At 55.7% G+C, this 21,364-nt stretch overlaps 2 protein-coding genes across 9 annotated transcripts; both read left to right on the top strand.

Annotated features, from left to right (window-relative positions):
* Positions 1–729: 729 nt before the first annotated feature.
* Positions 730–11,825, top strand: TMLHE (trimethyllysine hydroxylase, epsilon). Of its 3 annotated transcripts, none has more exons than XM_064712965.1 (10): positions 730–848; positions 990–1,262; positions 4,352–4,483; positions 4,721–4,966; positions 5,590–5,766; positions 6,427–6,706; positions 7,721–7,840; positions 8,195–8,431; positions 9,092–9,230; positions 10,102–11,825. In XM_064712965.1, exons 4-10 carry the CDS (start codon positions 4,795–4,797, stop codon positions 10,231–10,233), a joined length of 1,257 nt encoding a protein of 418 aa, XP_064569035.1. In that variant the 5' UTR covers positions 730–848; positions 990–1,262; positions 4,352–4,483; positions 4,721–4,794; the 3' UTR covers positions 10,234–11,825. The 3 variants fall into 3 exon arrangements, with proteins under 3 accessions (XP_064569035.1, XP_064569037.1, XP_064569034.1); XM_064712967.1 differs by lacking the exon at positions 4,352–4,483 and adding an exon at positions 2,266–2,369; XM_064712964.1 differs by lacking the exon at positions 4,352–4,483.
* Positions 11,826–11,951: 126 nt separating this feature from the next.
* LOC135447839 (hemicentin-1-like) lies at positions 11,952–20,814 on the top strand. 6 transcript variants are annotated; one of them, XM_064712958.1, is made up of 10 exons: positions 11,952–13,841; positions 15,429–15,770; positions 16,953–17,222; positions 17,693–17,809; positions 18,011–18,112; positions 18,549–18,671; positions 18,872–18,964; positions 19,208–19,300; positions 20,001–20,073; positions 20,571–20,806. In XM_064712958.1, exons 1-10 carry the CDS (start codon positions 13,787–13,789, stop codon positions 20,617–20,619), a joined length of 1,317 nt encoding a protein of 438 aa, XP_064569028.1. In that variant the 5' UTR covers positions 11,952–13,786; the 3' UTR covers positions 20,620–20,806. The 6 variants fall into 6 exon arrangements, with proteins under 6 accessions (XP_064569028.1, XP_064569033.1, XP_064569031.1 ...); XM_064712963.1 differs by lacking the exon at positions 15,429–15,770 and having other exon boundaries at positions 20,571–20,814; XM_064712961.1 differs by lacking the exon at positions 18,011–18,112 and having other exon boundaries at positions 20,571–20,809.
* The last annotated feature ends 550 nt before the right edge of the window (positions 20,815–21,364 follow it).

The raw sequence follows: 21,364 nt of genomic DNA, 5'->3' as shown, positions 1-21,364 counted from the left end.
TCACCGGCACCGCACCGGCTGCAGCGGGGAAGGACGGGGACGGGAGAAGGGAGGACAGTGACGAGGAAGGGGTAGGCAGGGACAGGGATGGGAGCCGGGAAAGGGGCAGGGACGGGGACAGGGATGGGGCAAGGCAGTGGCAGGGACAGGGACGGGTACGGGTACAGGGATGGGGCAAGGCAGAGACAGGGACGGGAACAGAGACGGGGACAAGGACGGGGACGAGGATGGGGACAGGGAAGGGGGAAGGCAGTGGCAGGGACGGGAACAGAGACGGGGACAAGGACGGGGACGAGGATGGGGACAGGGAAGGGGGAAGGCAGTGGCAGGGACAGGGACAGGAACGGGGACGGGGACAGGGACGGGGCAGCGCCGCGCCTCTCGCTGTCCATGTGCCCGCCTGCCCGCCAGGGGGCAGCACTCCGCAGCGCCGCTCCGTGCCGGAGCCCGTCACGGCCGGCGCTGTCCGCGGGCTGGCGGCACCCGCGCGTCCCCGTGAGGCGTGTGCCGCGCTCCATCCCCTTCCCCGAGCTCCGTGCCGCCTGCGGCGCTTCGTCCCGCGGCCTCCAAGACCGGAGTGGCCGCCGGAGCCGCGGCGTCTCCCGGTGCGGCTCCGTCCTGTCCCGGTCCGGTCCCGCTTGCCGCCAACCCCGTCCCGCCGCAGCTCTATGGTTTGCGGGCGCTCTGCCCCGCGTGTCTCTATGGCGGTGGCGGCCCCGCCCCGGGGCGGCCTGAGGCGGCCCCGGCCCCGCTCCCGACCCGGCCCTGCCGCCGCCTGCGGGCTCTGGGGCCCGGTAACGCCGCTCCGAGGCACCGGGGCCGCGCCGGGACAACGGGGAGCCGCCGAGGTGGGTGGGGGTCGCGGTGTCCCCCGGTCCCCCGAGCTCGGCTGGTCCTGCCCGCGGCGCACGGGGGCTGCGCTTGGGCCCCCTCGGTGAGGGACGCGCTTGCAGCGTCGCTTTTTTCCTTGTTTTTTCCCCTCTTTCCAGGGTCGCCCATACGCCGCTTCCCTCGGGCAGCAGCGGCCGATGTGGGAAAGCTCCGAGCGGCGCTTTCGGCCTGGTGGGCGCAGGGAGGCGGAGGAGGGGGAAGGAGCGGCGGAGAGCCCGGGGCAGCGGCGCTGACCCTGCGGAACCCCCTCGGTCTGAGCCCCTCGGTCTGAGCCCCTCCGCCTCAGCCTCTCCGCCATCCCTTCAGCATCCCGAGCCCGCTGAACCTCGCTCCGCCGTCCCGCAGCTCCGCCCGCCGTTCCAGGGTCCCAGGTAATGCCAGCCCCGGGCTCACACGGGAATTACGGTCCCAGCGAAAGGGAATGAAAGGTTGCAGCTCGTGGGCAGAGCTGTTTTCCATCATTCCCTGGAAAAACACAACCCCACCCTGGCCGGGAGAGCTGCCTGGCTCCTCTTTGCCCGGGCAGGACTCAGAGCATGGAGTGATTTAGCAGTAGGAGTTTATTGGAGTAACTCCTCTGGGGGGTTCTACCATCAGGGCTGGCTGCTTTGCTGGAAAAACAACAGAATTAGAACTTGTTTCTGTTGAGCTGTGTGGCATGGGAAGGCTTTGCCTGGGAGAAACGCAATCAGGAGGCTGGAATAAGGTTCTGAGAATGGGGCCTGCCATCAGGTGGTCAGTGTGAAACGTGGGGTGAGCAGATAATTCCCTTTGCTTCCAGGAAAATGAAGTAGCTGTGAAGCTGGCAGTGCCTGGGATATCTTTATTAGCTCCTTAATTTCATTGAAATCCCATGTGGGGAAGGGCTGGAAGAGGAATCTGGTTCCTGACAGCTGAGATCTGATGGAGTTGTCTGCAGCGTGAAGGCAAGAGCTCAGCAGGGAACAGCCAGTCTGCTTTTTGTCTCTGTGGTAATTAATTGTAATTAACTGAGTCAGCTCAGGCTGTTAAACTCTGCCTGTGTCCTGTCCAAGAGGTGCTGCTGTCCTGGGGGATCTGGTTTGTCACCTGGGCTTGTGCTCTTGGCTGCTCTGGCAGAGCCCTCAGGGCAGCTCAGCCTTTGCAGAATTTCTCTTTTTCTTGGTGTTCCTCCACTGCAGAGAGAACTGTCAGGTTAAAGGATCCCAGAGGATCAAAAGCCAAATTCCTTTCCCGCACTTTGGACTGTTGTGCTTCTCACAGCTCCCTGTTCCATATGGAACAGAAACGTTGGTTCCAGCCAGGTGCTTCCAGGAGTAAAAACTGAGTGAGTGTGAGCAGCTGAATGTTTGAGGTGTTTTTCATAGAAAACACCTTTTTTTTTTTTTTTTTCAGAGGAGCTGGACAAACAGGCTGGAAGGGCTGGAGCAGGGCAGGGAGGGCAGCAGGGTCATCCCATGCCCTGGAGGGTTTGGCTAAAAGCTGGTGAAAGCCTCCAGGTGTGTGGGTTTCTCCTTTCTTAGATGTTCCCATTGCTGAAACGATTTGGTCACTCATTTTTTTCACCATTTCCTTTGCCCAGAATGGGGACTGTGGCTTTTTCTCAGAGAGGTTAAACCCAGTTTTGTTTCCTTGAAATGTTTCTTGAGAGACAAACTGTAGTGTTAGGGTTAAACCCTGTGATTCCCAGCCTTCCTTTCTGCTCCTTCCACAGCATCTCCTGTCCTTTCTCTCCAAAGACTGATGGGAATTCCTCAAATCACAATAGATTTGAGGTTTCTGCTTTTCCCTCCAGCACTGTTCTCTCCTTCACCCTGTGGGTCCTGTGTCACCTACCATGTGTGTTTATGCACTGAGCATTTAATTTCTGCTCCCTCCTGCCCTTTCCCTTTGAATTCCGAGGGAAATCTTGTCTGGAATTCTCTCATTTCACTGCTGCCCATGTGTCTGGACCACATAAAGCATAAAGGTGAGGTAGCAGGAGGTGCAGGAAGAGAGTTTGCTGTTCATGTAGCTCATCCAGCTGTTAGCTCTGATGAAACAACAAAAATTATAAATCCTCCCTAATCATACAGATTTTTGGGGGTTTAATGCCTCTTAGTTTTAGTAGGTCTTGGAAAGATTGAATTTAAGGCTCTCCCTGGGCTGCCTGTGGTGTTTTCTTCCAGGAGGAGCAACACGAAATCTCCCTGATTAGGTTTAATTATCTGGGTCACTTCCCATTACCTGTGTTAATTTCCTTCTCAGTTTTGATATTGGGAGAGGAGGAGATAAAAGAAATGTGTGTGTAAGGATCAGACTAAGGCTGGAGCTGGCCCAGGCACAGGCCATGTGCTGATGGATTTGTGGGTGAGCCTTTTCCTGGCATTTTGGGTCCTCTGTGTGTGTGCAGGCAAGATTCCTTGTTTAGATTCCTTGTTTTCTACCCCTCACTGGGATAGTGGATCCAAAAGCCAAACTGTACAGACTTTCCCTCTCTCAGATAAGCTTTGTGAGTTGTTGGTTCAGGGATTTAAATAATTTCTTTAAGATTTTAAAGCTGATAAAAATCAGGGGCAGCTGCTGGGTTTTGTAGCTGTAGATTTTCTTCTCTTGGTTATGAGATTTGTGTGTCAGGTGAGGCTCATTCCTCTTTGTGTAGCAGATTTTCAGAGCTGGGCAGCAGGAACAGGAACTGGATATCTTGGAAAAGGAGGCTGGAGCCAGGGAGTTTGGTCTTTTCTCCCAGGTAACAAGGACTAGGACAAGAGGAAACACCTTCAAGCTGTGCCAGGGGAGATTTAGATTGAATGTTGGGAAAATTTCTCATGGAAAGGGCTCCGTGGCTGAAGTGTGTCAGTGTGCCTTCATCTCAAACCTTCTCTTCAAAAACATTCCCACTTTTTCTCCCTAGGGATGTCTGCATTCTTTTATCCCTGCTTAACAAGTTGCTGCTGGGAATGTGGCACCTCTGTGGATTTGGTTGTTATCAGCAGCTTTTGAGGTCTCTGCAGAGCAGCAGCAGCTTGGACAGCCAGAGCTCCAGTGCCTGGACTCGCCAGATAAGAAAATGAAGGAAAATCAGAAGTCTAGGATAAGAAATGCTTTCTGAGCCTGCGTCTTATCCAGAGAGACCACATTTCAGTGCACTTCAAAGTGCTGTTAAAATCCTGCTGGGTTTAGACCTGGCCCCCCGAAATTCACAAACATGACAGGCATTTAGACTGAGGCATCATCTCTTAAAACTTGTCAGGTTTTTGCCCTTGCTCTTTGCACTGAAGAGTTGTTACAAATTTCCCTTGGAGAAATCGCCTTCTAACCTCTATCCTAAAATTAATCACGGTGGTTTCTCCTTCATGCCAGCTGTGTCCTTCACCAGCAGCAGAGATCTTCCTCCTCCTCCTCATTGTTTTGCCTGCTTTTTCTAGAACTGGCCTAATTACCAGATTCCTCTGTTATTGCTTCCCTAACCAAGGTCACTTTGCTTCCCCGATTGCTGCAGTTCCATCCAGGAATGGTGAATTCAAACTGGGAATGCTGGAGGGGGGACAAGACCTTCAGAGAGATGAGGCTTTGTCACTGTTTTGCACAAGAGTGTTGAACACAGCTGTCTCTCCTGGATTGGCTTTGCCTGGTAAATCACAGAATCATGGAATGGCTTGGGTTGGAAGGGACCTTAAAGCTCATCCCGTTCCAGCCCCTGCCATGGGCAGGGACGCCTTCCACGAACCCAAGTGGCTCCAAGCCCCAGTGTCCAACTTGGTCTTGGACACTTCCAGGGATTCAGGGGCAGCCACAGCTTCTCTGGGCACCCTGTGCCAGGGCCTGCCCACCCTCACAGGATCCTGGGATGTCCTTTGTGTCTCCTCAGGGCTGTGTCCTGCTGGGGTTTAGGACAGAGTGTCACATCCAAGTCCCCTTGTTGCCTCTCTGCTGACTGGCAGGATGTGGTGCCAGAGGCTGGCGTGGCTGCTCCGGGGCCGGTGTGGGAGCGCCGGACGTCGCTGGCCGTGGCTGCCCCGGGGCCCTGGGCCCGTCCTGGCTGTCCCTGCACGCTGCCACCCCACGGCCCCAGCGTCCCCCTGCTGTGCCTGGCAGCTGCACCAAGACCATCTCGGTAGGTGTGCTGGGGGAGGGTGCTCCTGCTCTGCCCAGGGACAGCAGGGAGGGATTCCCCCCTTGTTCCCTGGGATGATGTGTGCTTTCCTTCTGAAATAGCCTGCAACAGAGGGATGCACACTGGGGGCTGTTTCATGTTCCCTGCTGGAGTTCCCAAAGGCAGGATGGAGCAGCCTTGTCTTCTATGATAAGTGAGGCACTGCTAAATGAGTAACCAACTCCAGGGATTCCTGAACAAAAACTCTCTGAGCTGTGCCCTGTCAGGCACCATTTTCTGTGCCATGCTCAGGCTTTACCTGGCACAGCCCCCTCGGCTCTGGTGTGTGCCCACCTCTGCTGCCCAGCCTTGTTCAGGGTTGGCAGCTGAGGCCAGTGGGATCTCAGTACTCCGAGTCACTTGCAAGCAAAGGGAATTTCTCACCATTTTACACAGTGGCTCCAAAGGAGCCAGGCCTTTGATAAAATCCTCTGCCAGGTCTTCCTCTTGTGACAATTTATGTCAAGGGATACCACTGCATCCCCTGTAATTGGGATGACACAGTGTGGGCTCTGGGCTTCAATTCTTGGCTTTGTTTGTCCTCCCTGTTGCCCCAAAGCCTCCTCTGCTCCCCTCCCTGGCAGAGCTGAGGTACGGCAGCACCGTGATGCGCCTGGATTTCGTGTGGCTGCGGGACCACTGCCGCTCCGCCTCCTGCTACAACGCCAAGACCAGCCAGCGCAGCCTGGACACGGCCAGCGTGGACCTGGCCATCCAGCCCCAGGCCGTGCGGGTGGACGAGACCACACTCTTCCTCACCTGTGAGTCCTGAGTGCCTGTGCCCTCCTGTGCCTGCTGGTGGACAGCATTACCCCCAGGTCTGCCTGGCTGGGAAGACACTGAGCTGTGAGCAAGTTTTAGACACTGCTGTCACTGTAAACACAGCTCTGCATCAAAGTGGTGTGGATTTCCTGCCCCCAGCCCTTCTTGTGTGTGTGCAGTGCCTGGGTTGGTCAAACTCCCCCAGCAGTGCAGGTGGTGAACAGATGGGGCATGACATGGTTGCTTCTCTTTTCCTTCCCTGTTCTGTGTGAGCAGCTGTCAGCCCTGCTCACCATGCCTGTTCTCTGTCCTTTCTCCTCACTTCCCCAGCTGCTTTCTTCCTTTTATTTGAGAGCTTGACTTCAGGGTTTTGGTTGTCCTTGGAGGCCTGTCAACAAAAGCCAAAACCACTGCAGATGCAACAGTTAGCTGGGAATTTGGAGAGGGTTTCAGCAGCTGCCCTGAAATTGGAGTTGTGGCAGCAATGATGACACCTTTAGGACTTGTGGCCTTTCAGGTCATATTTTGGGTGGCAACAGGGTGCAAAGGACCCATCCCCAGACAGGTGACAAGGGTGAGGCCTGTCCTGGGCTGACAGGTGCCACGATGTCAGGCTGGCCAGTGGGATTTTGGTGACTCTGCCCTTGTCCCTGTGCCAGGGCCGGATGGACACGTGACACGGTATGGGCTGGAGTGGCTGGCGAGGAACAGCTACGAGGGGCAGAAGCAGCAGGTCATGCACCCCCGGATCCTCTGGAATGCTGAGATCTATCAGCAAGCCCAGGTCCCCTCCATCGACTGCCGGAGCTTCCTGGAGACAGACGAGGGTCTGAAGGAATTCCTGCAGAACTTCTTGTTGTACGGGATTGCTTTCGTGGAGAATGTCCCTCCCACCAAAGAAGACACAGAAATCTTGGCAAAGAGGATCAGCATAATCAGGTATCTGGGCTGTCCTGGAATGGATAAACTTGTTTTCTTTCTGTTTGGAAAGCTGCTGCCTCCTTGTCCTGTGTTTTGTGTGGCATGGCCTGGTTTGCAGACAAATGCTCTGGCTGCTTCCCTGGACTGGGGTGGAGGATCCTACTGTGGGACCCACCCTCCTTTATGGAAGGGCTGTGAATCACTCAGTCATTGAGCTGCCCCTAGAGCATCCCATGACTTTTGTGACAGTGGGACTGTGCAGAGAGGAGGGACTGAAGGAAGTGGCTGGCTGGGAAGAGCAGGGCTTTGCAAGGAGAGACATTTCCTGTTATGACTTGAGGGGTCGTGAGGGCAGCCTGGCCCTGAGAGCCAGGGAGATCAAAGACCAGTTGGAGCTCTTGCTGGAGAAAAACAGTGAGAGGTGTTGGTGCTGGGTTTGTGTAAAGCACTGCCAGCATGGCATGCCAGGGGCTGGGCCCAGGGCTTTATCCAAGCTGTAGAAACAGTTTGATTTACCTGGGAAAGGAGGGATTCCTGTTAATGAACAGTCACTCCCAATGGAAACAACAGGCTTCAGGGAATATCCAGCCAGCTTTTGTCTCCAGGCACCCTCCCCCTGTAGCCCCTGAGTGCTGTTTGGCCTTGCCTGGTGTCCCTTCCCTCCTGTGCGTGTTGGAGGAGGATACTGGGAAGAAGAAATGGAATTATTGGGCAACCATGTGTGGTTACAAGTAAGGGCTGGCTGCACTTAGCACCTCCTTGTGTCGCTTCCATGACTGGGGATGATGGTTGGTATGGAAACATCAGTGGTTGTGGAGGGGAAGACTCATCATGACCAGTCTTTTGGGGAGGAAAGAGAGGAGCTGAACACCAGAAGAGGGATTAGAAGCACCATCCCTGACAATCTGAATTTTGTGAAGTTGTTCTGCTTTAATGACTCTGTGCATGGGACAGAGGGGAATAACTCAAATGTAGGGGAGGATGTGCCTTACCCAGACACTGACCTATGATAACTGCCCATCTCTTTTCCAGAGAGACCATTTATGGCAGGATGTGGTACTTCACCTCTGACTTCTCCCGGGGAGACACAGCCTACACCAAGCTGGCCCTGGACCGTCACACGGACACCACCTACTTCCAGGAGCCCTGTGGGTACGTGCTGCTGCAGGGACACCTTCCACTGTGCCAGGCTGCTCAAAGCCCCACCCAGCCTGTCCTTGGATGCTTCCAGGAATGGAGCAGCCACAGCCTCTTTGGGTTTGGATTTTGGGTGACACGGCCTTCATCCTGCAGCTCCCGAAGTGCCCAGACTCGTGTCACTAGGTTTGGGATGCAGCACAAGCAGTTTGCTGCCTCCTCACCCAGCAGAACATGTGGGATTGGGTGTGGAGAAGCAGCAGGGACGGGTGGTGCATCCATCCACACCTGGCTGTGTCCTCGGGGAGCACTTGGTGCCCAGGGCATAGGCAGCCAAGGTCACTGCTCTCGGATTCTGTCTCCCTGCAGCATCCAGGTGTTCCACTGCCTGAAGCACGAGGGCACGGGCGGGCGGACGCTGCTGGTGGACGGGTTCCACGCGGCCGAGCAGGTGCTGCACCAGGCCCCAGAGCACTTTGAGCTGCTGGCCAAGGTGCCCCTCAAACACGAGTACGTGGAGAACGTGGGCGGCTGCCACAACCACATGATCGGAGTGGGGCCGGTGCTCAACGTCTACCCCTGGAACAACGAGCTTTACCTCATCAGGTAACGGCCAGGAGGCCTCTGGGGAGGAGAGGGCGTTGTGGTGGTGGTTTTCCAGAATGTTCCATGGGCTGAAAAGCAGTGTATCTTTAATGAGCAGGGATGAAACCACAGGAACACCCTGTGTTCTTTTCGCTTTAGAGGAAGCGTCAGCACCACTGACACAAAGATGGGTGTCAGTGCTGAACTTTGATTTTTTTTACTCCTGGTATTCTCCCTTCAGCTCCAAGCTCTCATCTCATTCTATGTGAGATGCAGAAAAATTCAGCCCTTCTCTGGAGAAGCCTCTAGAAACTATACTGGCACACAGGGAACAGGGGGAGTGCAGAGTGATCCCTTCCAAAGGAATTTTGGGCTGATTTTTGAAACTCCAGTTTGCCTCAGTTCTAGAGGTTGTCCAGCACTGCTTTGCACTTTTATTCTAAGCAACTCTCAGTCTTGCCATGTCCTTCCATGGAAAGCCAGGAAGAACAGTTGTGCACTTGATGGTAAACTTCTCCTGCCCTCAGTGCTGTGTTCCCAAAGTTCTGTGCTGGCAGCACAACCTCTCTGGTCACCTCTGCAGCCTCCCTTAAATACCCAGTAATCCCACAGGCTCCTGAGGTTCCCTTGGAAGCACCTGGAGCCGTTGGGGGCAACCTCTTGTCTCTCCTCTCCCTGCAGGTACAACAACTACGACCGTGCCGTGATCAACACGGTGCCCCATGACGTGGTGCGCCGCTGGTACCACGCGCACCGCGCCCTCACGGCCGAGCTGCGCCGGCCCCACAACGAGCTCTGGGTCAAGCTGAAGCCAGGCAAGGTGGGCCCTGGAGCTGCATCCTCCAGCACTGCTCAGGGTGGGACTGGGAGCTGAGTCCCGTGGGTTTGGCACAGGGAGAAGGGCAGGATGCGCCGTGGGTGTGCCGATGTCTGGGCGCTGCCATACCCAGCAGTTTTCCTTGTTCTGAGTGCTCCAGTGTTAACAGTAGTGCCTTCTGCATGTTTTTCTGCTGTCCTAAAGCAGTATGAGCTCCCAGGTGAGGCAGAGATGTTTAGTTCAAGCTCTGCCTCAGAGGAAAGTTAGTCTCAGTTTCCAGCCACTGAAATGAGAATCCTCAGGAGCAGAGAGGCCAGAACACTTACTTTTCAGGCTTTCACTTCTTCAAGAAGAAATTACAGTTCTGTGGTTATGTTTGAGCCCTTACATGGGTAAGTGACACCACAGAGGCAGGTGGTTGGGGCTACCCCATCCCTGGAAGTGTTCAAATCCAGGTTCCATGGGGCTTGGACCAGCCTGGGATAGTGAAAGGTGTCCCTGCCCTTGGCAGAGGGTGGAACAAGATGGGCTTTAAGGGTCCTTCCAACCCAAGCATTCTGGGACTCAGTGATAAGTTGGCCACTGTCTATTGCTGATGAACTATTTCTTCTCCAGTAGAAAGGCAAAGAAACCCCAAAATGTGTTTCTAGGCTGGCTCCATAAAGAGCTGGTGAAAGAGCTGTGCTGGATCCTGTGGAACAGCTGGCTGTAGCCTCACCTGTGCCAATGTGGAACAGGAGGCTCCTGCCCACTGTGGTACACCCTTACCTGCTCTTCCAGTGCCCAGGGATCCCCAGGACCTGCCCTGCCAGAGGCTCCTGGCCCTGCCTGCTGTGGTTGCTGTCCTCCTGATGACCTTTTCCCTTTCCTGCAGGTCCTGTTTGTGGATAACTGGCGTGTCCTGCACGGCCGGGAGGCTTTCACCGGGTACCGGCAGCTCTGTGGGTGTTACCTGACGAGGGATGATGTGCTGAACACTGCCCGCCTGCTGGGGCTGCAGGCCTAGCCCGGCTTCCAGAGAGCCAGGCAGCCCCAGCCCCACCTCTGGGAGAGGCAGGACCCTCCCAGTGCCACTGCCAGGAGAGGCAGGCAGCCCCCAGACTCAGCTCTGGGAGTTGCTGGCAGCCCCCAGTCCCACTTTTGCCAGCAGCCCCTCAGTGCCAGCCCTGGGAGAGGCAGGAGCCCCCAGCCCCACTCCACACCAGGCCAGCTGGGCTGGTGCCTCCCCAGGTGCTCCAGGCCCTCTGTGCCACTGCAATACCTCAGGCACCTCCACCCTCTCCAAGCAGCTCCCAGGGCCTGCTCAGGCCAGGGGGCAGGTGGAAACCAAAGGTTGTGGTACCATTTTTTGGGATCACGCTCTGCCTTTGAGCACAGGCAGCCCTTGCTGTCCGTGCTCCCAGCCTGGCCCTCCCAGCCAGGGTGGCTCAGTTGTGGTTAATCCCACCACAGTAAGTGCTCCTCCAAGCAAGTGCCTTCAGGATTCCCTGTTTGGCCTTTTTTTCCAGCTGCCAGTTTTAGGGGACTTTTAGCAGAGCAGAGTGGAAATCTCTGGGATCTTGTCTCTTATCACTGATGAAGCAGCCAAGCTGCCCGAGAGAGGGCCTGGAGAGATCCTGGTGTGCTTTGAGCATTTCTGAGAAGGTTTAGGTTAGAGAAGGAAAAGGGAAGCACCAAGGATGTGCATGGTGTGAAGCAGAGATCACAATGTTAGATGAGGGATGGAATTCCCACTTTTCCTGGACTTCCAAGACTGCCATGCTGCTGTTGCCTCTGCCTGTTGCACTGCACTTCTGTTGAGGGCAATACTCGCAGCCCCAGGATTTCTGACGAATTTCCCACCGTGCCTCCTCTTCCATCCTTTCTTAAGGAATTGGTGTTACATCATCATCATACTCTCTAGTACATGAAACTCACTCTTTGGGTGTATTTTTTCCCAAAATTCTCCTCCTCTGAATGTAACTCAGAGATGCCTTTCAGCTCCTGGGATCTGGCATGCTGAAGTGCCACAGGGTAAGGCACAAAAGCAAATCCTGCTGTTGGACATTTTTCATTCTGCCATATCTTTTGGGGTTTTCCCTCTGCTCTGACCAGACCTTAAAGCAGGGCTGGGCCAATTCACCCCTGGCTGTGCTGTGTGAGGTGCTCTGTCCTCAGGGCAGGGGCAGTGCAGGTGCACAGGTGCTGAACTTGCTGCTCTTGTTTAATCCAAACACTGAATGTAGAGATCGTGGTGCCAAGACAGTCCTGAAATCTGCTCTTGCTGTGGGCTGAGCTCCCTGATGCTCCCAGTGCTCCCTCCCCAGAGCTTCCCATCCCCAGTGAGCCCCTGGAGTCAGCAGGGATCAGAGGGATTTCCAAGCCCAGGCTGGGCAGGTGGTGCCAGGGGCGCTGCCCTCTGTCAGGTGAAGCTCCAGTGGCAGCCTTGGGTCCTGGTAGGACCAATTTTAAAACTCAGCAGGAAAATTAAGCCCCCTCCAGCCAACCCCTTTCCATAGTGGAAAAAAAACACTCTTAAGTTCTGAGTTGGAGTCACAATTTACTGAAGAAATCGCAATAATCACAATGATATTAATAAAAGATTGTATCAAATGAGAATGGTTTGCCCACAGAAAGGGTATTTGCCATCAGAAAGTGCCGCCAGTCCCCTGGGACAAAGGTGAGCGGTGGCAGTGGTGCAGCCAGGTGGCGGCAGTGGGGAGACTCGGGAGTGAGCCCAGCAAAAGAAGGAGAATCTCTCCTCTTCCACCTCCAGTTCTGGAAGGGGACAAAGCCACTCCCTTCCCCAGCCAAGGAAAGGACAAAAGGTTCTGCTCGCAGCGTCTGAGCATTCCCTGCTGGAAGTCGCCCCCTCCAGCGGGGGGGACAGCGAGCGGGACCCTGGGGCTGGGCTGAGGCAGCCCCGGCATCCCGCACCCCGTGCGGCTGCACCGGCCTCTCGCTGGCCACACGATGGCACAAGATGCCAGAAATTCGTGTTTCAAAAAGCCAAAGTCCCATCCCGGGCGGGCTCGGGGCCCCAGCGATGCCGCTGCTGTCTCTCCATCCCTCAGGAGAGGCCCAGGAATTGCTGTTCAGAGCCCCCGTGGCTGTGAACGGGTTTTAGGAGCTGTGGGATGTGGTGCCCGCCGTACCAAAGGGTGGCTCAGAGGGCGGGGATGGTGTGAGGGAATTGGAGATGTCGGTCTGGGCGACCCTGGGGCTGCTCTGAAGGCAGGTGAGGCCAGCGCAGCGCAGGGAACCCGGAGAGAGGCTGGAGGTGTTGCTGTATCCCGGGATCCTCCGTCCCCATGTGCACATCCCAGGGCCCCGCATGGGTCCCCTTTGCCGCTGGGGCCGCCTGTCCCTCACCCCGTGCAGCCCGTGTGTCCCTCCCGCACACCGAGCTGGCTGCAGCCGGCTCCACTCCCATCCCTGTTTGCTGCCTTGTCCCACAGGGACCCCAATTCCTCCCTTGGACCCCCTCCCTTTCCTCTTGGCTCTGCAGTTCAGCCCTTCCTCCAGCTTTTGGGGCTCCCCAGAGTCCTCAGCCCTGCAGCGAAACCAAACCCTCCCCATTCACCTGCTGGCCGTATGAATTTCCCTCCAGTATCTCCCAGAGCTTCCCATTTCCCCCAGTGCACTGCAGAGCCCTCTGCTCTCTCCCAGCTCTCAGGATTGTGCAGGTGCAGCTTTCAGTGCGTCCCCCTTGGTCCCCTCTGGTGGCACCAAGAGCCTCCCGTCCCTCACAAGACTCGAATAAAACCGGGGGAAGCTGCTTCCAGCCCAGCTGAAAAGTGTTTCCAATTTTAGCTTCCCTCCTCATTTGGGGCTTGGAGCAACCCGGTCCAGTAGAAGGGATCTCTTCCATGGCTGGAGGGTAGAACAGGGTGGATTTTAAGCACCCTCCCAACCCAAAGTGGTCTGGGATTCCATTATTTTGATATAGATGTAACAAAATGAGGTGCCTGGGTCCTGATCCCAGGAATATCCCTCCTCTAAACTGAAATTCCCTTTGCAGAAAGCCTGTGGGATGTAGATGATCCCAGCACACCTCAAGGGGTGGAGGAAAAAGCTGCTTTCAGGTGTTTTAGAGCCAGACCGACCGCCTGCTCCCCTCAGAACCAGGCTGGGGGCAAGTTCCAGCTCTGCTGCAGCTCTGGGAGAGGATTGAGCTGTGGGAAAGGGATAGGGATGATCTCCTGGCCTCGGGGCACGACAATGACCTGGGCTGCCCCTGTAATTTGCATTCCTGTGGGACCCCTGGGCCGTGCGGACAGAGCGGGAGCCGCCGATGGATCCAGCGCGGTGCCGGCCGTGGGCAGCTCCTGTTCCCGGGGGAGCGGGGACAGAGCGGGAGCCGCCGCTGCTGCCACTCCCGGGAGGAGCCTGGCAGGGGAATCGGCGCGGAGGGAGCGGAGCCATCGGCAGAAAACGGGCTGGGAACACCCGCGGCACCGGGGATCCATCCCGGGCTGCAAACCCACGGTACCGCCCCACCTGCTGCTTTCAGCACAGCCGGAATTTCTGTGAGCGGATTTCTGAAATCGGGGCTATCCGGGGCTGCTTTCCCTGGGCAGATGCTGCTGTGCCGCCCCGCGGAGCTGCTGGGCACCACCCGGGTGCTCCTCGCAGGTAAGGAAAGCCTGGTTGGGCTGGGATGGGCTGGGCTCCTCACCCTTCCACAGCCCTTTGGAGAGAGCGTGGGGAGCTCTGGGCAGGGCGTTTTAGGTGGGTAAAATGTTTAACATGGAAGGCAAAGCTGTGTTTGCCCAAGGAGAGAGGTGATGGAAGAGCCACGCACAGCTCCGGGGATAAAGTCTGCTCTAGCCAGATTTATAGTGGGGCTGATAGATGTACTCACACAGAAATATCGGTATATATGTTAATGTCTGTGTTTGTGTTAAAAATAGATATGTAAAAATATGTGATGTTTTTAAAACCACTAATTTTATTTCTGTTAAAGTCGTGTGAGCATTTTCACTGTGCTCCTTTAAATAGTCACTGGCTGCTTTGAAACACAAACCGTGGAGTAACAGGAGGGTTTGGGTTGAAAAGGACCTTGAAGTTCCTCCCATTCCATCCCCAGTTTGCTCCAAGCCCATCCAGCCTGGCCTTGAACACTTCCAGGAACAGGGCAGCCACACCTGCTCTGGGCAACCTGTGCTAGATCCAAATGCACAAAGATTTTCTGGACATCTAAAATAGAAAGGAAGCCCATTACCCTACAGCTTGATTTTGGGATGATGTCAGTGAGCTCTCAATGTCTGTAGGATGAGTTTTGGCCATTGCAGCTGCAAAAGATGAAGTGTTTTCCTCTTTCCTTCAGCTCATTGTTCTGTTCTTTGTAAACAGTGTTTTCTCAGCAGAAAAAGGAAATTTTTCAGAGAATAAGAATTTTTAATCATTAAATTGTATTTTCTTCCTCCACATCTACAGTTTGGGGGGCAGGAGGGCATGAAAACAGCTGCCTTTCAAGGTTATAAGAGTGAGATATGAAAATCACCTGAAGAACTTGACTTTATCTGGACTGTCACACTTCTTTTCCCTCCCACCTGCGCTGCACCATCCCCCGTGGGAGCAGCAGGAGTTTCCAGGGCAGTTTGCCTGGAAGGTGCAGGGGGAATGCAGGTGAACAGGTGCTTATCAGGGCAGGCTGAGCCAGGGCCGAGAGCAAACACAGCCTGTGAGGATCCCTGGCCTCTGCCCAGCTCTGCAGCCACAGGGGCTGGGGAGCCTCCCCTGCCCCTCCTCTCTCCTGGAATCATCTTCACTGGGGATGGGGTCTGGCAGCTGTGACCTGCCCACTGCAGCTCCCCCCTAAGTCCCTGAGCACCTGCCAGAGCCCAAGTTGTGACAAGCCCAGAAATTTTGGGCAGAAATCCTGCACTATGGGGGGCACACGGACGCCTTCAGCCCCAAACAAGACCAGGAATTTTGTGGCTGTCCCATTCCTGGAAGTGTTCAAAGGCAGGCTGAACAGGGCTTGGAGCAGCCTGCTCTAGTGGAAGGTATCCCTGCAGATGGCAGAGCTGGAATGAGACAGGCTTTGAGCTCCCTTCCAACCCAAACCTTTCCAGGGTTCTCTGAATTGGGAATGAGACGTGGAAATTAAGTCAGTACAACAAAAACTCGGGTAGGAGAAGCTCATTCCACTCCTCTGCCATGGGCAGAGACACTTTTCCCCAGAGCAGCCATTCCCAGCCCCTCTCTTCCCTCCAGGGCTGCTGGTGTCGTTCCCTCCAGCTCGGGGAGCAGCGGGAGCCGTCCACAGAGCCACTGCTGTGGGATCCTCGGTGCTGCTCCCTGGGCCAGACAACGTCACCCACAGCAATTCCATGTGCTGGGAATTCCTCAATGGCACCGGCCCCCAGCCCATCCTGCAGCACCAGGGCGGGCCCCACGCCCCAGCCATCCACGCCCCCTATGTGGGACGAGCTGTTTTCCATCCATCCAATGGATCTCTGCTGCTGCAGGATGCCCAGGAAAGCGACAGTGGCACCTACAGAGTGACTGCCAACACAGGAGACAGGAAGAGCCTGGAAGTGCAGCTGGAAGTGCTCCGTGAGTGGAGGGTGTGGGAGGGAGGAGCAGGGTGATGGATCCAAGCAGGATCTCTCTGTTCATGGACCAAGAGCCAGGGCAAGGGGTTGGAGAGGGATTTGAGCAAAGGGCCAGTCCTGAGTTTGTTTGCACCTGTCATGTGTGGAGACAGCAGCAAGAGATCTTGGAAAGAGGTTCCCAACCTGTCCTAGGGGAACAAATCTGGAAGTGCTGCCCAGTGAGACCTTCCAGGGGCCTGGCTGGGACAGAGGGACAAGTTCCATCCTGGAAAGGCAATTCCATCCCCTGTTTCACACACTTCAATGCAGGGATGGAGAGACTGGTGGGAGGATAAAGGGATGGCAGAGTGACTGGTAGGATGATGGAGGGACCAGTAGGGTGATGGAGCTGATGCAGGGACAGGTGTGAAGATGGAGGAACTGGGGAGGTGGTGGAGGAAGCAGAGGGACAACAGAGAGACTGGTGGGTTGCTGTGGCTCTGCCACCTGCAGGGTCCCTCCCCCAGCACTTTGCCAGGGGACACCTGGCAGAGCCAATGGAGCTGAGATTTCTGGAGAAGCCCCCACCCCTCAAGGCCAGGCTGTCCTGTTTGCCCTCTGCAGGCACCAGCTGCCACCACACAGAGAAGAGGCCTTGAAACGGCCACAAGTTCCTCCTCAGCACTGCTCCAGCAATTCCCTTCATTTGCTCTGGCTTATCTCACCAGTCACACCATGGCCATAATGCCACCACAGCCCTTCACCACCCACCTCTCCTTCCAACCACACACAATCCGAGTGGGATCTGCTGCCTTCTCTGCTATTTTCTCATTTTCTGATGCATTTCAAAGTGCTCTGTACTTACCCACATCCATTAAAGCAGCAGGACGGCCTTCCCAAGGGAAAGGCACCCGTGACCACGCTGTGGCTGATGCTGTGGTGGCAATTGCAGCCCAAGTGCCCATCAGGGATGCTCCGGGTCACATTCACTGGCACAGATCCCCAGAGAAGCTGTGGTTGCCCCTGGATCCCTGGAAGTGTCCAAGGCTAGGTTGGACAGGGCTTGGAGCAGCCTGGGACAGTGGAAGGTGTTCCTGTTCATGGTAGGGGGCGGAATGGGATGAGCTTTAAGGTCCCTTCCCACCCAAACTATTTTGTGATTCCATGTCTGCGAGAAGTGCTGGGGTCTCTGTTCCCTTTCCAGAGCCTGTGTCCCGCCCTCAGCTCCGGACCAGCAGTCTCCTGGCTCGGGCCACTGGCCAGGTCATCTGTGAGGTGGCAGAGGGCAGAGTGGACACCATCACCTGGAAGAAGGATGGGCAGCCCCTTCTCCCAGACAGAGTTTCCCAGCTGTCCAGCAGCTGCAGTGTCCTGTACCTGAGGCCAGCCAATAAGTCGGACTGCGGCTCCTATTCCTGCAATGCCAGCAACGGGATCAGCTGGCAAGAAACCTCCCTGGAGGTCACCATTGAAGGTCTCACCACCCTCTGCTCCTCCTGCCCTCCACCCTTCCCTGGGGATGTCTCACAGGTTCCATCCAATCCCTCAGCCTCCATCCCCCGTGGTGTGGCCGCCCTCCCTAGGAGGTGGTGTCCCCATGCTGCTGCCAGGAGCTGCCCATCCTGGGACGATCAGAGCAATTCCCAGCTCTGATCCCACCCAGGCAGAGTCCTTGCAGGAGACTGGTCCTTCCCTCTTGGGGCAGGTCCAAAACGATGGCCCTTGGCCAAGGGGATGCTGAGCAGGACATGGGCAGGAGGGTGGCCAGGAGGCCTGTGGGGAGCACCCACCCCAGGCTGGACATGGCATGGAGTGTATTTGGCCACCAGTTGGCAAATAAATGAAATCAATTAAATGGAATAGAGGCCCCTTGCAGCCACCAGAGCCAAGGGGCTGGTCCTGCTGATGTCCCATCTCCTGCCCCTCGGGGTTGCTCTTTTCCAGGTCTCTCCAGTCACTTGAAGCACATCCTGAGGATGGCAGTGATCGCTGTGGTCTTCGCTGCTGTCGCAGCGTGGGGATTAATTATTCCAGTCTGCCAGTCTGAAAGGCTCAGAATAAGTGAGCTGGGGGGAGCGGGACCCCATTTCCCTTGTCTGGTGGGGGAGAGCAAAGAGCATTGCCCTGGGAACCCCCAGATCCTGGGATATCCTACAGCATCTGGGTGGGGATGGGCTGCACCCCACCACGAGGAAGGGGTGATGGCTGACACGGGGTTCCCAGGGCTCACAGCAGTCACCCCCCTCTGCTCTGGGTTTTCAGGGGGGGAGCTTTGGAGGTGGCTCAGCTCCTACACCTGCGGGCTGGTGTGCATCGCCTGCATCCTGGATGGCACCGCTGGCATCCTCTGGATGTGGGAGGAAGGTCAGAGGGGGCTCTGGGGAGGTTTGGAGGGAGGGGGAACAAACCCCATGGGAGATGCAGAGTCCAGTGGGGCCCAGAGAGGAAGGCAGTGAGGCACAGGGGAGTCATGCCATGGAACGTGGGGGACAGACCTGTCCAGAGCAATACATGATCCGTGTGTGATCTCCACTTGTGATCTCCAGGTCTGGGGGAGCCTGGACCACCATGTGCATTACACAGCCCCCCTCCCCCAGGACAATTAATACAGTTGTTCCCCTTTTCCCAGAGCCCTTTCCCAGGATGAGTCCCAGCAGGACAGTAAAATGATCAGAGAATGGAGAGGCTGCAAGGAAAGTCTGGAAGTCAGAGGAGGGTGGGGAAGGGATGTAATGTCCAGGTGTTGAAGGGGGTGGGCAATGGAACATCGGGGTCTCTGCCTTGTCCTGTTGTCTTTCAGGCCCTTCTTTGGCTGTCATACTGCCCGAGATCACCCTGAGCTACCTCAGCGTGGTGAACTTCCTGGGTGCCACCGCCGTGATTTTCCAGCCTACACATTTCAGCCGTCTGAAGAGCAAAAAGGGTGAGCAGTCCCACCAACGATGGACCAAACTGGTCCACAGGGAGGTTATTCTGCCCAAAACATCACCCCTAGCATTTTAAAATGAAAACTCCAGTGCTGACTCAGGCTGGTGGATCCCTTGCCAGTGCCTGGTGAGGCCAGCCCTGCACCCACACCTGTGGGCACTGACCGACATCTCCTTTTGCCGTGCCCCTCTGCAGCACAGCGCACCATGGGCTACTCCGCACCAGGGGCTGTGGTGGCCGTGGTGCTGAGCAGCACCTTCCTCATCAGGAGCATCTACCACCGCCACGGTGAGCAGAGATCCTCCACGAACACAGCTCATGAAACCCCCACATCTCTTCAATTCAGCTGCTAGGCCTCCAAGAACAAACCCAACAAACCAGCAGAATCGGGGAAGTGAAATCTTGGCAGGAGCAAAATCCAGTTTCAACATCATCCACCTATTTTATTTTCTATTTTTTATGTGTTTGTGCTTTCATGGTGGCAACCTGCCTTCCTCCTTTCCCTGCCCCTGCTGTTCTGTCCGGCGGCAGAAGAAGGATGCACGGAGTTCGTGGACGTGACCATCCTGGTGAGCAGCGCAGTGGCCGTGTCGGCGCTCCCGCTTCTCGCCATTGTCCTCTGCTGTAAGTCTGCTCCTCCTTCCCCCTCCAGCCCCTCCCTACGCCCCGGGGTCCCCGCAGCACCCAGCAGCCGCAGGAATTGTTTAAAAGCGGGATATCTGGCTTTTGTGAAGCCCCCGTGTTTAATGGTTCTCACTGTTTCCCTCCCTGGGAAGCCCCAAGGACTGTACCCCAAATAAAACACCCCAGGGACTGCATCCCAAATACAACCTCCCAGGGACTGCATCCCAAATACAACATCCCAGGGACTGTATCCCAAATACAACATCCCAGGGACTGTATCCCAAATACAACACCCCAGGGACTGCATCCCAAATACAACACCCCAGGGACTGCATCCCAAATACAACATCCCAGGGACTGTATCCCAAATACAACATCCCAGGGACTGTATCCCAAATAAAACACCCCAGGGACTGCATCCCAAATACAACATCCCAGGGACTGCATCCCAAATACAACATCCCAGGGACTGTATCCCAGATACAACACCCCAGGGACTGCATCCCAAATACAACATCCCAGGGACTGTATCCCAAATACAACATCCCAAGGACTGTATCCCAGATACAACATCCCAGGGGCTGTATCCCAAATAAAACACCCCAGGGACTGCATCCCAAATACACCACCCTAGGGACTGCATCCCAAATACAACACCCCATCCTTGGTGCCTCTCACACCTTCTCCTGCTCTGGCACAGATTTGTCTTTTGCACGTCACACGGTGCAGGGCTGTAGCAACGACTGTGATGTCTCTTGGGTGGGCAAAACCAGGTAGGTCCTTTGTTCCTATTTTCCACATGAATTTGCACATCTTGAAGCAAAAGAAGCAGGATATGGAAACTATCCTGTGTTTTAGTTTAAGGCCCAGACCCCAAGAAAGATCCAGCCCAGCACTGCCCTCTAGCCCCTAGGTTCTTGCTGGGTTCAGGGGGAGGCTCTGGTGGAGTCCTCATCCAACAAAGCACTTGAGAGCCCACTCAAAACTCCCCTTTATGGCCTCAACCTGAAGTTTTTAAGCCTTCATTCCTCCTGGATTCACAGATTAACAGAATGGTTTAGGTGGAAAGGGAATTCTAAGAATTACCCAGCGCCACCCCTGCCATGGCAGGGACACCTCCCACTGTCCCAGGCTGCTCCAGCCTGGCCTTGGGCACTGCCAGGGATCCAGGGGCAGCCACAGCTGCTCTGGGCACCTGTGCCAGGGCCTGCCCACCCTGCCAGGGAACAATTTTGATGCTCAGCATGTCCCCCCCTCCTCTTCCTTCCAGGTCCTTCGAAATGTCTCAGCCAGGCACCAAGGACACCAATCCCAGCTGAGATCCATGTGGGTGTCTCTCACTTGGCCAAGCCAGCCCAAGACCTCCCGCGGGTTTAGTCGGTTCAGGAGTCTCAGTTTTGGTTCCTCTGTCATCTTCATAATAAATGTCCACGAAAGTAACCTGATTCTGCCTTTTTTAATAATAAATCAGATCCAGAGGGGGGCAAATGCACATTTCCCCCTTTCTTTCTGCAGAAAACCAAAGGCTGAAGTAGGGAAGCCCCTTTAGCAGCAGCTGCAGGAGTCTCTCACTGGTTTATCTTTATTTAATGTTTACAACAATTTAGAGCTATTTGTGTAAGATATACCTGGGAGTAGCATGAAATACTTTTCTGGGAGTAACCCTGTTGTAACTTGAAATAGATTCTGGCTTTACCAGTAGTAAAGGCGGAGGAAGGACATGAAGGCACAAAAACCAGGGTGGGAGGAGGTGGATGCTGTCAACAGCTCTTCCTCAGGTCCATCCCAGGGTGTCTGACACACTCTGGGATTTATTTACTCCATGAATCGTACTCAGCCTGTGCCAGGGGCTGTTTGTGCCGGCTGTCACAGCTCACTGAGCTGTTTCCTGCAGCCCAAGGGAGCTTTTCCCAACCACAAACTGCTGCTGAGCAAAGCCGTGCACCCAAAGTCCCCAGATGAACCCCAAAAAGCACCCCTGGGGCAGCCCTGACCCAGCTCCTTGGAAGGCAGCTCCTCCCCAGGCACTGCCAGGGCAGCTGCCAGGCTCCCGTGACTCAGGGA

Source organism: Zonotrichia leucophrys, chromosome 4A (assembly GCF_028769735.1).
Source record: "Zonotrichia leucophrys gambelii isolate GWCS_2022_RI chromosome 4A, RI_Zleu_2.0, whole genome shotgun sequence".
NCBI lineage: Eukaryota > Metazoa > Chordata > Aves > Passeriformes > Passerellidae > Zonotrichia > Zonotrichia leucophrys.
Note: the sequence above shows the minus strand (reverse complement) of the source record. Positions and strands in the feature narration are given on the sequence as shown.

Excerpts from the sequence above, each read along its gene's own strand:
- TMLHE (XM_064712964.1), top strand. The coding sequence starts at position 4,795 with ATGTGGTGCCAGAGGCTGGCGTGGCTGCTCCGGGGCCGGTGTGGGAGC. Across the intron at positions 6,707-7,720 it reads AAGAGGATCAGCATAATCAG|AGAGACCATTTATGGCAGGA; the intron begins GTATCTGGGCTG and ends TCTCTTTTCCAG. Across the intron at positions 8,432-9,091 it reads AACGAGCTTTACCTCATCAG|GTACAACAACTACGACCGTG; the intron begins GTAACGGCCAGG and ends CTCTCCCTGCAG.
- LOC135447839 (XM_064712958.1), top strand. The coding sequence starts at position 13,787 with ATGCTGCTGTGCCGCCCCGCGGAGCTGCTGGGCACCACCCGGGTGCTC. Across the intron at positions 17,810-18,010 it reads GTCTGAAAGGCTCAGAATAA|GGGGGGAGCTTTGGAGGTGG; the intron begins GTGAGCTGGGGG and ends CTGGGTTTTCAG. Across the intron at positions 18,965-19,207 it reads GAGCATCTACCACCGCCACG|AAGAAGGATGCACGGAGTTC; the intron begins GTGAGCAGAGAT and ends GTCCGGCGGCAG.